Source organism: Sapajus apella, unplaced genomic scaffold, assembly GCF_009761245.1.
Source record: "Sapajus apella isolate SASKATOON/1434 unplaced genomic scaffold, GSC_monkey_1.0 scaffold2, whole genome shotgun sequence".
Lineage (NCBI taxonomy): Eukaryota > Metazoa > Chordata > Mammalia > Primates > Cebidae > Sapajus > Sapajus apella.
In genome coordinates, this window is record NW_022436942.1 from 24,888,151 (window position 1) to 24,902,284 (window position 14,134).

The window sequence follows — 14,134 nt, forward strand, 5'->3', positions numbered from 1 at the left end:
AAAAAAAAAAAAAAAAAAAAAAAAATATAAAAATAAGTGAAAACAATTATAACATTTATCAGATTATTATTTTACTTAATATTTCTAAAATATTGTCATTTCAGTATGTAATCAATATAAAATATTGATGAAATATTTTATATTCTTTTTTGGTACTAATCCTTCAAGACATGGCATATATTTTATGTGTACAGCACAGTTTCAATTTGGCAAGCCAAATTTCAAGTGGTCATTTGTGACATGTAGCTATTGACTACCACATTAAATACTGCAGGTCTAGACAATCTTATGCAAACTCTTTCAGAGTGATTTACTGAGTAGGAAATCTCTGTGACACTGTGCAGGTCATTTATATACCAACTTAAGAGTACAGAACCTTGGTTTTTGTTTTGTCTTGTTTTTGAGACAGGTGTCACTCTGTTGCCCAGGCTGGAGTGCAATGACACTGTCACGGCTCACTGCAGCTTTGACCTCCCTGGCCTCAAGTGATCCTCCCACCTTAGCCTTCCTGAGTAGCTGGGACTATAGGTGCACACCACCACACCTAGCTAATTTTTTTTTTTTTGTACTTTTTAGAGATAGGGTTTTGCCATGTTGCCCAGGCTGGTCTTGAATTCCTGGGCTCAAGCGATCTGCCTGCCTCAGCTTCCCAAAGTGCTGGGATTACAGGCATAAGCCACTGTGCTTGACCCAGAACCTTGTTTTAAACCAAGGATTTTTGACCTGAAGGAAAGGATAGAATCACAATTTTATCTAATCCCATCCCCTAGTCCTGCCCCGTCCCCTGCTGTCTTCCCACCGAAGGCCTATACTGATGTGATTCAGCAACAATGATACCTACAAGGTGAAAAAGACATCCTTTATATGATAGACAGCTTTGTCAGCACTTGTTTGGGGATCATAACTCTAGCTGAATTAAAATTTTTAAATATTCTATAAATGTTACAGATTTAGCTGAAGGTGATTGGGAGGCTTTTCTAGGAGGGTGTTTTAAATATATTTGTTTTTGAGGGGGATGGTAGCAAAGTAACTCATGGACTGCAAAGTTGTGAGTTTCAAGAGTGGAAAAAAATGAGATGATTACAAAGAAAGACAAGTGGAGCAGGAATAGAAATAGGGTGGGGACACTAAAAATGATACAGGTCCTAAACTTAGGTGATACTCTGTAATAATCCAAAAATATAACATCTAAACCTCTAAATGGTCCCTCATATTTCACATGTCTGACCCTAACAGTAACCACAAGAAAATAAAAATAGAAGAGAATGTTAGGGCAGGAAGGGACTTCTGAGCTTATCAAGTTTAACCCATTCGTTTTAAAGAAAAATGCCCAGAGAGGTAAAGTGACTTGGCCCTATCTACCACACTTAAGGTGGAGTCAGGGTACAAACCCAGTTGTTCTCACCATGAACTGCAGGGAAGGCAGTTCGGGTAAAGTAAGCAAAAGGCTCAAGCTATTCCTGTTGTACTTCCTGCAAGCCCAAAGAGGGCAACAGAGAAGCAGTAGGCACATTCTATTGTAGGTAGGAGAAAACCACCTAGTCAACTCCAAAATACTGAAGCAACATTGATGTAAAATGTCATTTGAACATGATTCTTCCAATAGTCTTTTCTGTATTTTTTTTTCCTTTAAAAGAAAATTCCCAATCTGAGACAAACTAGATTTCTGATTAGTTACATGGGCATTTAGATCAACGAACAAAATACAAACTTTGACACATTGTTTTCCAAACATACGTTCATTGGGATTCCATACAAATGGAAATCAAAGATATTTACAGAAAGGAAGTACTATCTTTCACATGAACATCCGCATACAGTGAGAACTTCACAATTATACCACCATGTCTCACACAGAGGACTCCTAACAGGCGGATAATCAGCTGACCCAATCCACATATTATTCCACTTTTCACTCACAGATAACATTGTCTACACATATGTGTAAAATTAAGCAGTACATTCTAGACTTTTATTCCAGGGAAATCTACCTTATATATATTAAGATACACATATATGTACATTTTTAAGCAAGAAAGAAACTCATTATTTGCTCCAGTTTTTCCCAACTCTCAAACTGAAATAAAGAATAGCACTTGGCCAGACACGGTGGCTCATGCCTGTAATCCCAGCACTTTGGGAAGCCGAGGTGGGCGGATCATGATACAAGAGATTGAGACCATCCTGACCAACATGGTGAAACCCCATCTCTACTAAAACTACAAAAATCAGCTGGGCATGGTGGCACACACCTGTAGCCCCCGCTACTCTGGAGGCTGAAGCAGGAGAAAAGCTTGAACCCGGGAGGCGGAGGTTGCAGCGAGCCGAGAGCACGTCACTGCACTCCAGCCTGGCCATAGAGCAAGACTCTGTCTTAAAACAAACCAACAAACAAAAGTATAGAACTTATACAAAACTTTGCCTTGTAGAAACAGCCCTCTGTTTTGTGAGGCAGATAAAAGGGCAGCCATAATACACTTTCTTACAATATGTTTAGGCATAAGAAGGGCTGAATTTCTTTTTCTACTTAATGAAATTAGGTAATGTATAGCATATAATCTTAATACTGATTTTATACCATTGATTTTACAAAGTTTATTTATAAAATTCTATTATAAAATGTGTATTTTGCTCAAAATATACATGCTATCTTTGTTCACATTTTTTGTTTTGAGACTGAGTCTCACTCTGTCACCCAGGTTGGAGTGTAGTGGCATGATCTTGGCTCACTGCAACCTCCTGGGCTCAGGCAATTCTCGTGCCTCAACCTCCCTAGTTGCTGGGATTACAGGTACACACCACCAGCACACCCAGCTAATATTTGTATTTTTAAGTAGAGATGGGGTTTCACCACGTTGGCCAGGCTGGTCTTGAACTCCTAGTTTCAAGTGATCCACCCACCTTGGCCTCCCAAAATGCTGGGATTATAGCCATGAGCCACCGCACCCAGGTCCTTTGTCCACATTTCAATCCAAACACCCAATCATCTTCCATAGCCCAAAAGGCTTTGTAACATAATAGAGGACAACCCATTTTTGATGCCTGTGTGGAGTCATTATTCTATGGGGACTGGATTTTGTAAGGCTGCTTAGTAGGGGGATTTCCACAGGAGTCAGCAACTTCAGTAACAAAGTGGGGCTGCTTTAGAAAATCCAACTCAACATTAGAAGGTAACACCAGTAGGCACACTTTAGTAGAGAATTCTACACTATGAGCTCCCCTCCTTCTGCTATTCCCATTTGTCCCCAAACTGAAGAAGACGTCAGAGAAGAGAAGGCAGGGAGCATGCTCAACTAGGACCCACCATGGCACACCACCTTCTACTCTTGGTTCATCATATCAAATCTCACTGTATCCTTGAAGCAAGACCGGAAAGAGACGGCAGGTGTCATCACATCATTGTACAGATGAGGAGAATGCAGCACAGGGAGGATGAGGGACTTGCCCAAGGTCCACAGCCAGCATCCAGGTCTCCAGGCCATGGGCCTTGGACACTGTGTCCCTGGCTCACATGGCATTAAGCTCCTATGAGACAGGGACCCCAGTCATAACCAGAATCCTGATTGTTCACAACTCACCACATCCTAATCCAGTGTTTGTGCTTTATTTCACCCTGTTGGTTCTGCTTAATTTTCCTACAGTTTCTGAAAAATCCTTTCAACCAAACAAATATATGTTAAGCAGACAGCAATAAATCATTTTACATTCGACTGAATAATTTGAAATAGAAATTCCAGAGACTTGGGAATTTGGTGCAGAGCAGTAGGAAAATTATAGAACACTATCATTCTGCTTTTCATCACATTTGAAACTCTAATTTAATGCCAGGTTGCAACTAAAATACTGCAATAACCAAATGGAAAGGATGGTCTTTCATAATATTATATAAAGCTTCTTTGCCTATGAAATTATTATTATTATTGTTAAGATGGAGTCTTACTCTGTTGCCCAGGCTGGAGTGCAGTGGAGTGATCTCAGCTCACTACAACCTCCAACTCCTGGGTTCAAGCAATTCTCCTGCCTCAGCCTCCTGAGTAGCTGGGACTACAAGCTACCACCACACCCAGCTAATTTTTGTATTTTTAGTAGAGACAGGGTTTCAACATATTACCCAAGCTGGTCTTGAACTCCTGACCTCAGGTGATCCACCTGCCTTAACCTCCCTTAAAGTGCTGGGATTATAGACATTAGCCACCATACCCAGCCACATTTGAAATTCTTAAAGTGTCCAAAATAACACTGCGGATCATAGCAGATAAGCAGTGAAGTAAAATAGGAGGTGATACATGAAAAAAGGTCAGAGATGAGCCTCTAGCCCCAGAAAAATGTAGAAATGGAAACAGGCAAAGAGCTCAGAGATGAGAAAATACAAATTTGGGGCACTTCACATGATACCAAGAAGTTATCATATGGTATGGTAAAACAAGATTAACTATTTTAACTAAAAATAAACATTATACTTTTTGGGGAAAAGGCTACTGAAAAATAGAGAATTCATGTGTCTACTTTTAGCAAAGTACAATATTACGCTGCTGTGGGCATTGGCATTGTACCACCAAATGCCACAAACCCAAGTGAATTCTTGACACTTGATAACTCAGCCCTTTTTACTCTTGAAATCTAAGTGGGAAACGAATATTTTAAACTGTTCCTGAGTTATAATTTCGTTAAAATATTTACTTGCTTAATACCAACTGCTTAGCCTTTAAAAACAAACCATCACAGATTTTCTAGTGAACTGTAAAGGTCTCACACACTTTCACACACATTCACAATATCATCATATTATGAATTTTGGTATGATTTAAGTTAAAAATATCTTTTCTTGAAAATGCTGTATTATATATATATAGGTCAGAAATTATTGCATACAATTAAAAAAAAAAAGCTACAAATAAAGCCCCACCCAATAGCTGATTTTCTCTATGAAACACCAAGAAGGTTTTTCATTTACTGCAGGTCAGGCCACACCACTGGCCACATTAATAGGTTTCTCTGAAGGCCACTACCACCCATCCCCCAATAGACTGGGAGCGCATCCCCATTTCTGATGTGCTGATGGTAGATCTCTTGCCAGCAAATAAATACTCTTTTTTATATTATCTTCTCCTTAAACATGTATAAAAACTATCTACAATAGTGTATCATCACTAATACAAATTTCTTCTATTTCAGAAGGCATCAAATGATTGTGCTCTTTTTTTTAACTTTTTTAATTTTATTTTTAAGACAGAGTCTCACTCTGTCACCCAGGCTAGAGTGTAGTGGTGTAATCTCAGCTCACTACAACCTCCACCTCCTGGGTTTCAGTGATTCTCATGCCTCAGCCTCCCAAGTAGCTGGGATTATAGGCCTGTGCTACCACTCCCAGCTAACTTTTGTTTTTTTAGTAAAGATGTGGTTTCAGCATGTTGACTAGGCTGGTCTCAACTCCTGACCTCAGGCGATCCACCCGCCTTGGCCTCCCAAAGTGCTGGGATTATAGGTGTGAGCCATCATGACTGGCCTGATTGTATTTGTTAAACTACAAATACCCAACGTATTTCTTCATATGGCTGTTCTACCTTTTTGACAAATTAAAAAGGTATATGGGCCAGGCGGGGTGGTTCATGCCTGTAATCCCAGCACTTTGGGAGGCTGAAGTGGGCAGATCACAAGGTCAGGAGATCAAGACCATCCTGGCTAACACAGTGAAACCCCATCTCTACTAAAAATACAAAAAAAAATTCGCTGGGCATGGTGGTGAACACCTGTAGTCCCAGCTACTCAGGAGACTGAGGTAGAAGAATCGCTTGAACCTGGGAGGTGGAGGTTGCAGTGAGCCAAGATCGTGTCACACTGCACTCCAGCCTGGGCGACAGAGCAAGACTTTGTCTCAAAAAAAAAGGTATGTGGCTTCTTCCCACTGATTCGTATGTTTGAGTTTTAGCTTGGTATACTGTGGTAAAGGTACGTGTAACCCAAGTCTTTAGGGGGCCTTTCTGTGGCACAAATTTTGTGGTCACTGTACATCACCCATCTTCCTGTCATAGTTTTGATATGACAAATATAATGGTCATTTATTACAGATGTTTCCATGTGACTGAAGAATGTAAATAATTCATGTGCTTATTCTTTTCAGTATTAACTTTCTGTGATGAGGTTCCAGTAGCCACTCCCCACCTTCTCAAGCTCCCTTTCAAAGAAATGGCCCATGTAGCTACTGCACACTCAGCCTCTAATCTTGCCCTGGCAAAACTGGCAAAAGCCTTGGTCATAACACAAACAATGCTATCTGCATCATGGAAAGGTTGCAGAGGCTTCAAACAGTCATACACACTAAGTTAGGAGCATGCTGGTTGCTGCAGTCAGTGTCACCAGTGATTTCATAAGCTATTACAAATACCATCCCTGGGAGAAGATTTTTGGGTCCCCTAAAGTATCCAAGGTGACAACCACAATTTACTGCATTCAGGAGCCAGCTGTAGCTATTATGTGCTAAGTGTCTCGGCATTCTGGAAATGAAATGTAACAGCATTCTGGAAATAAGACTTAATAACTCTTAAAAAGCATCACTACCACCTTAAGCTTAACTGCAAAAACATTTTAAGTATTAACCCTTCATTCCTAACCGCAGATCAATGAAAGAGGCTTCCAGACACTAGGTGAGAATGCCAGTATGGCTCATCAGGACATCTGGAGCTCTCCACCCGGCCAATCAACCCCATAAGAAGGACAGAGGCTGAGAAAAGGTTCTGTTATATTTGATTCTAACATAAAAGAAATGCATGAACATGCTACCTACTCTGGTCGGGAAATAACGGCTCGTCTTAAATGTCTTTAAGGTGCTTGAGAGAATGAAGGTGGTGAAGAAGAGAATACAGGACCAAAAGAGGACATCAGGAGTGTAGGGTCCATGATGGCCGCACGCAGATCCCATGAACTCTCCATGCATCTCCTGGCATTCCTGGAGAAATAAACATTCTGGGTGATGAAAGGCAGACACAACCAAATAAATAGCTGTTTCCTCTCAGTCCACCACTCACTGTCATCCCATGGTTGTTGGGAGCAGAGGCTGCAAGCAGCATCCCCTTGACCTTCATGCAGTTGCAGGGTCCTCTCTTGCACAGGCCACTTTCAAGTAGGGTGGCTACTTATGGTCCTAAGACATAGAACCAGAACTGTTCTGAACAAACACTACTTTCAAGGCTCCAGAAGGACCCTGGCAACTTGTATTGTTCTCACAGAGGACCTCCAAACTTGAAGATTCTTCAACCCCACATGTCTGGATCTGCCTCCTGTCCTGCATGGTTTCATCCCCACCTACACTTAGCACATGGTCACTGGGTAGGATGTGGGGGAAGAAAAAAGAAGGGTAATCTTCTCCCCTTATGTACAAGAAAAAGATAAAAGAAAGTGAGTAAGAAATGTTTTTTTAAAAAGATTTATTTTGGTAAATGCTAGAGTTTGCCAAAAGGCTACCCCTCCTCCCTTTCACATAGTAGTCCCTCCTAAACCTGTGATCACAATGCTGGGACACTGGGCAGCTCCCAGACTTACACTGACAGTCAGGTTAGCCCAGTGGACTTCTGCTGTCACGATGTTGTGGTCCTTCCAGTACTGCAGGGTGTGATTGTTTGGATTCTCTGGAAGAGTACACCTGCAGCTGAGGGGAAAAATTAAAAAGATTCCTGAGGAAAACAGCCAAATATTCAGTTAAATGTTTTTAGACACAACTGGTTTTTATTTTTTTTCCCATTTATTTATTTTATTGCATTTTAGGTTTGGGGGTACATGTGAAGAACATGCAAAATTGTTGCATAGGAACACACGTGGCAGTGTGATTTGCTGCCTTCCTCGCCATCACCTACATCTGGCATTTCTCCCCTTGCTATCTCTCCCCACCTCCCCACCCCCCACCGTCCCTCCCCTATTTCCCCCCAACTGACCCCAGTGTGTAGTACTCCCCTCCCTGTGTCCATGTGTTCTCATTGTTCAACACCCGCCTATGAGTGAGAACATGCGGTCTTTGATTTTCTGCTCTTCTAGACACAACTGGTTTAAAGGCTGTCAGGAGCTGCCTTGCTTCTCCTTTGCATACTTCGGACCTGAGGAGTTGAGGCCCCTCTGTAGGCCCAAACATATTCTAATTTTTCAGTTGGTCATTACTAAAGTTGGACTCAAATAATCCCATGGATCTTGGATTAAACTGTGCTGACAATAATGTTTGGTATCTGATGTGCCCAGAATGAGTCCTGATTTTTTTTTTTTTGCCCGATTTCTATCTCTTAGGCTCTTGCTATGAAATTTAATCTACATCACAAGGAGGTCTCGATATCCCACTTACTTCTCAACAACTTCCTCCAAGCCTGAATATCTTATTCCCTATACCCTTCATCATGCTCTTGTTCTAAAAGTCAGAGTCTTCTGGAACCATGATGTAAGCACTTCCTGACACTGTATTACCTTTGCTAATATCCCACTACCTTAGCCATTCCCTGGCTACTCATGGTACAGCCAGACCTAGAAGTTCCTTTAGCTTCCCCAGGCCTCCTGTTCCAGCCAAACCAGACCAGATCAGACCACACCTGTGCCATTGGCCACCACGTTGCCTCCCAGTCCCAGCATGCTTCCTGCCTGACGTGGCTCCCAATATGGTCAACTGACACAGCCATCCTCACTAACTTTGTATGGTCTATAAATTTAATAAGCATGCCTTCTAAGATATGGCATGATGGAATTAAAATTCAAAAAGATCTCAACAGGTTAGAATAATAGGAAGAAACTGACAAAATGAAAAGTAATAGGGAAAGCTATAAAGACCTATACTTAGGTTTTAAAAAATCAGTTCCAAATAAATAAACCATGGTACATCCAGACAATGGAATATTAGTCGGCACTAAGAAGAAATGAACCACCAAGCCGTGAAAAAACATAGAGGACCTTAAATGCATATTACAAAGTAAAAGAAGCCAGTCTGAGAAGGCTACATACTACATAATTACAACTATGACATTCTGGAAAATTCAAAACTATAAAGACATAAAAAGATCCGTGGTTGTTAGGAGTTGGGAGGAAGGAGAGAGCAACAGGTGAATCCCAGAAGATTTTTAGGGAAGTGAAAGTATTCTGTATGATATTATAATGGAGGATACATGTCATTATACATTTATCAAAATCCATAGAATGTACAAAACCAAGAGCCAACCCTAATGTAAACTATGGACTTTGGGTAGCAATAACGTGTCAGTGTAGGTTCACTGATTATAACAAACTTACCACTCTGGTATGGGATATTGATATTGGGGGAGACTATGTGTGTGCTGGGGTAGGGGAATATGCGAGCTCTCTGTACTTGCCGTTCAACTTTGCTGTGAATCTAAAACTGCTTTAAAAAATAAAGTCTATTTTAAAAAAATCAATTCCATACATATTAACATAAAACCATTTAAAGAGTTGAGGAGTTCTAGCTTCACATCAGCACCATATGAACTAACTGTAGAATTAGACCAAAAAAAAAAAAAAAATACATCTTGAGCTTTATTAACAAATTTCTTTCCGGAACCAAAGTCTACTCAGTCCAGGGTTGGTCACTTTGCCTGTCTTCTCTCATTAGGATATAAGCCTCATAAAGACAGATCCTTTCCATGTTCACCGCTATGTTTCCAAGGCCTAAAACAGTGCTTGGTACATAATAGGTGCTCAATCAATATTTGTTAAACAAAGAAATTAATGATAAAAAGAGGTCAAAGAATGAACCTTACAGAAATAAGAACTCCAATGCCAATAGGAGCCAATTCACTAGGCATTGAAGATTATAATCCCTAATCATTTACTTTCTAGTAGAATAAAGTTCTAATAAATTTTTTATTAATTCTGATTTTTAAAAGGTTAATGAGTGAATAACTAGAATAGATGAAAGTGTATCTGTTGCTGGTTGGCAGATGCATCCAGGCAGTGTACTCTCTCTTCTGAGGCAGTTTTGAACTGAAATTGTTCATTTCACAACCAGATCCTCCACATCAGAACTGTACAGCCAGAACTTGATGTACAGAGCTAAGGGAAGAGGATCTTTAGTCATAATTTGGAGAATGCTATTCAAGAGAAGAAATGTTTATAGGACCAGAGTGTCCTAGATGGTTGAAAACACAGCCAGATACTGTGTTTCTTTTCTAGACGATCCAAACCATATTGAACACATAAAGAAATCATAATCTCCAGAGTTGAAATCTAGGAAGTAAGTAGGTTTCTAGATCTTTATGATATCATGTGAGATGCCTCAGGATCTTAAATAAATTATTAATATAGCTTCACCTAATAATTCCTAAGAGTTGCCTGTACATACTTTCAGAAAAAGAGAATCCTTCATTTCAACAAAGAGGCTAAGAAAAAAAAAAAGAATAAAAGAGAGAAAGAGTCCATTCTCTCACTTGATAACATAGTCCAGGGGCTCACAAATCCTTGCAAAAAGTTCTTCCCCATAATGAATTCAAATTCTCCCTGCTACATTTGTCGCCTATTTTTATTTCAGTGCCTAGAACCGAAAGACCTGGCCTGGAAAGCACTTCTTGAGTACCCTCTGTGTTTCACTTTCAGTCGATCTTCTCTGTCAACACTTTTGATTGTTCTCTTCTGGCAGCCCTCCAATTCTCCTCATCCATATCTGAGCTCCATTTCCCAATGGGCAAGACACTTCTTTACTAGAAGCTGTAAGCACTGCCTAGCACTCTCTATCAGCAATTAAACTCAGGCCCTTTGCTCAATTTTCTAAAATTAAGCAGAAAGCACACTTACTAATAGAGGCTAAGGTGGTCCAGCTGGCTGTGCATGTGGATGGGATAGGTCTCTGCCAGATGAATCAGTTTTTCTATTGCTTCGTAGATGAAAATAATGCAAATTAGGGAGGCAAATGCTTCTTCAGTGAAACGGGTAATGTAGCAGACAAGGGAACTGGCATCAGTTGCCACAAGGACAATACACAGGAAAGCAGTCCACAGTCCAATACAAGCTCGCAGGGAGAGGTATGAAAGAGCATAGTCTCTGAAACAAGACCAAAGTTCATCAGAAAGCATGAATGGATGGCATTAAGAGACAAGGAGTCAGAAATGTGGTTAATTCAACTCATCTAAACCAGCACTGGAACCCAATTTATCCTAATTCTGTATGCATTTTACTCCTAAATAACGCTCTGGCACAGTTGTGATACAGATTTGCTTCACAGGATATGGGCAAGGATAGGAAAACTGAAAAAAGAAATTGTCTCTTATACATTCCTGCCATTACTACCTAATGTAATTATGATCTTATTCTTGTAGTAAGAGAAAAAGGGGCTGGCCCTAGTCCCATGAGCTACTACTTGAAATATAGAAGGAAAAAAGAAAAGACTGTATAGGAAAAGTAGGGAAACCAGAGCACTCTTGTGCCCCACTATTACTAGCAATATATATGTATGTATACACACATATATACATACACATATACATATGAAGGGGGATATTAGGCCAAATTACAAATTGACTTGCAATGGAAATGATGAAGTTTGAAGTAGCTAGGAAAAGTCTTTTTAAAGATAAAAAGTCAACACTTCAATAATGGCTGAGGGATATTAATCAAGCTCTTTAAGAATAGGAGATCTGCTATTTTGGGTATGGTGCTACCTAGGGGCAGGACAACAGACCAAATGTTCTCCTTCCAGGTTTCTTACAATCCAGAATCATACTGCCTGTCTGTACTCAAACAGAACCCTGACATTTAACCCTGGCAGCATAATCACTAAATCTGTTAGATTTTTCAGAAAAACAAATGTCTTACTTGCAGAATTTGAACAAAATCTTTTCAAACACAAGCACTGGCCCAGTACTTCCCAGGATGGTGAGAGCCTGTCCCGCAAACAAGGAATAAGCAATCCCCGTCATGGAGGCGCCAAACAAGGATTCAATCGCACTCTAAGAGGAAAAAAAGTCATCACTGAGTCCACAGCCCATCAATACGAGTAATAATGGCTTAGGTACATTCCCGACTTAGCTCTCCTGTATGCTCTGATGGCCATTTGCTTGTATTTCATCTTAGCAAGAGTGATATGTACACACCATCTAATACTCCTGTAAACAGATACTACTTTAATAATTCAGGTGCCCAGATCCATTGACACATCATTCCTTAACTAACTCCTATTCTTCAGTGACTCAATTCAGTATTTGAAAATATATAGAAAGCACAGTGATACCACTCACACTACAAGCTCACATACAGAGTCACTTTAAATCTTATTTTAAAATGGCATCAATATATCCATTTTCCATCACTGAGGCAATAGAAAACTCAACTGAGCAACCAGCTACTGAAGCTGATGTTCAAGCAGAATAGTCTGTTCTAAAGAGAACTGTGTTGTTATTTGGTATGATGTCAGAAGACCATGGTAATTCAGAGGAAAAATCCAATCTCTTCAGTCCTAGACCGGGTAACTCCCCCCAGTCCCCAGTGGACTTGGCTGCCGCCGCAAGTCCAAATAAATTATTTGGGACCATTCGAAGTGGTTAAGGACTCTTACTATGCGTCCCTCAGTGGCTTCTCCAAGCAATCCCCCAAAGGTGATGACAGGTGACATGCAGGCACAGTACAGGAACAGAAAGGAGGCCAAACACTGTAAGCTGAGTGCATCCCGGTAGTCGCTCCAGTACCAGGGGGCCTTCCGCTTGATGTCCAACACCAAGCCCCCAAATAGCCTGTGGAAACACAGTAGACAGGCCTCTAACGCAGTCCTTCTTCCCTAAAAGCATGTGAACAGCACACATTTGAAAGCATTTCAAATGCACTCTGTTTAGAGGTAAGACTTTGGCTTCAGTTTGACCCCAGAACAGATATCTCTCTCAGGTCAGCAGAGTCTCTTTGCAACCAAGGGTATAACTTATGGTAAATTTGAATGAATATCCTAAACATACAAAGAATTAACTTAGATATGCATATTATCCATTTAAGGAAAAAAATTCAAAAAAATTAACAAGAAAGTAAGTATTACCTTCAAACTTTAGATTCTGAGCTGTTAGGAGGAAATGTGCAAAACCAACTTAAGGTATTAAAATTATTAGTTTTATTAAGTGTTTTCTAGATAAAAAGACCCTATCACATGCACTTTCTTACTCTGAACAACTACCCACCTTACTTGTGAGAAGTTAGCATAATAATTCATTCATGCAATTGACAAGTAGGAGCAGATACCTGGTGCTAGGCACTGTGTCAGGTACTAGAGATGTAGCAATGAGCAAGACTTGAACAGCCCTGCTCTCCAGGACCAAGTCTACTGCAGGAGACAGGCAATGTTGTGAGGGTGCCATGGTGGCATAGAGCAGGGAGGGGCATTTCAGCCATGACTTCAGGGAGGGACTGGGAGTTAGCCAGATGAGGCAGAGGGGCCAGCATGGGTGACACTTAGAGGTGAGAGGGCATGGTAAGTCAAGGTGCTGAAAGATATGAGTTGTAAATACAGTGTGAAGAGTAAATGCCAATAGACAAAGCTGGAGAAGCTAAGTCAAAAGGGCCTTGTAAATGATTTTAAGGAATTAAAACTTCATCCTAATAGCATGTCAAGTTACTGAAGAACTGTAAACAGAGGGGTGACATCATCAAACACACATTCTGGAAGGACCACTCTTGTGGTAGTATGATGAATGGAGCATAGACTAGGATGAGAAGTGGATGGATTCGAGAGCTAATCAGGAGGTAGAATCAACAGGACTTGGTGGCAGGACTTCAGGGCCTCTCTCCTCTTCTCAAGGATGAGACAGACCAAGACCAAGATCTCCCACATGAAGGAGATGTGCTCCCAGTTCAGTCACTTTTCTAAGAGTGGAGTCACTGCACCAGGATGAGGGCTGTCAGGTGAATAACAGAAAGAGCTACGCAGCATTTTATAGCACAAATCCCCTGGCTTCTTCTACCAATCAATGGCACAGAAAACAAGGAAGAGGGACTATTACAGAATGGGAACATAATGACCAAACGCACACCCTCCTTGCTGTGGAGCTTCTGGCCTAGGAACACTCTCATCATACTTTCTTCTTTGTTACTTATGGCATCCCTGCCTTAGTCAATATCAGGGAGGTTCAAGGTCTGTCTTAACCCTGGCTTGGAGGGTCAGATCATACAGAACTCAGGG

The 14,134-nt window shown here is 40.7% G+C and overlaps 1 protein-coding gene across 2 annotated transcripts in view; it reads right to left on the bottom strand.

Annotated features, from left to right (window-relative positions):
- The window catches only part of SLC4A8 (solute carrier family 4 member 8), an 84,932-nt gene that overhangs the window by 26,842 nt on the left and 43,956 nt on the right, over window positions 1-14,134 (bottom strand). The window contains exons 12-16 of one of the 2 annotated variants that reach the window (XM_032284681.1): window positions 12,530-12,704; window positions 11,791-11,924; window positions 10,774-11,019; window positions 7,540-7,645; window positions 6,785-6,946 (exon numbers count right to left, since the gene is read on the bottom strand). In XM_032284681.1, coding sequence (XP_032140572.1) covers window positions 6,785-6,946; window positions 7,540-7,645; window positions 10,774-11,019; window positions 11,791-11,924; window positions 12,530-12,704 — 823 coding nt within the window. The remainder of the gene's footprint in view (window positions 1-6,784; window positions 6,947-7,539; window positions 7,646-10,773; window positions 11,020-11,790; window positions 11,925-12,529; window positions 12,705-14,134) is intronic. The other variant, XM_032284688.1, reaches the window with a different exon arrangement.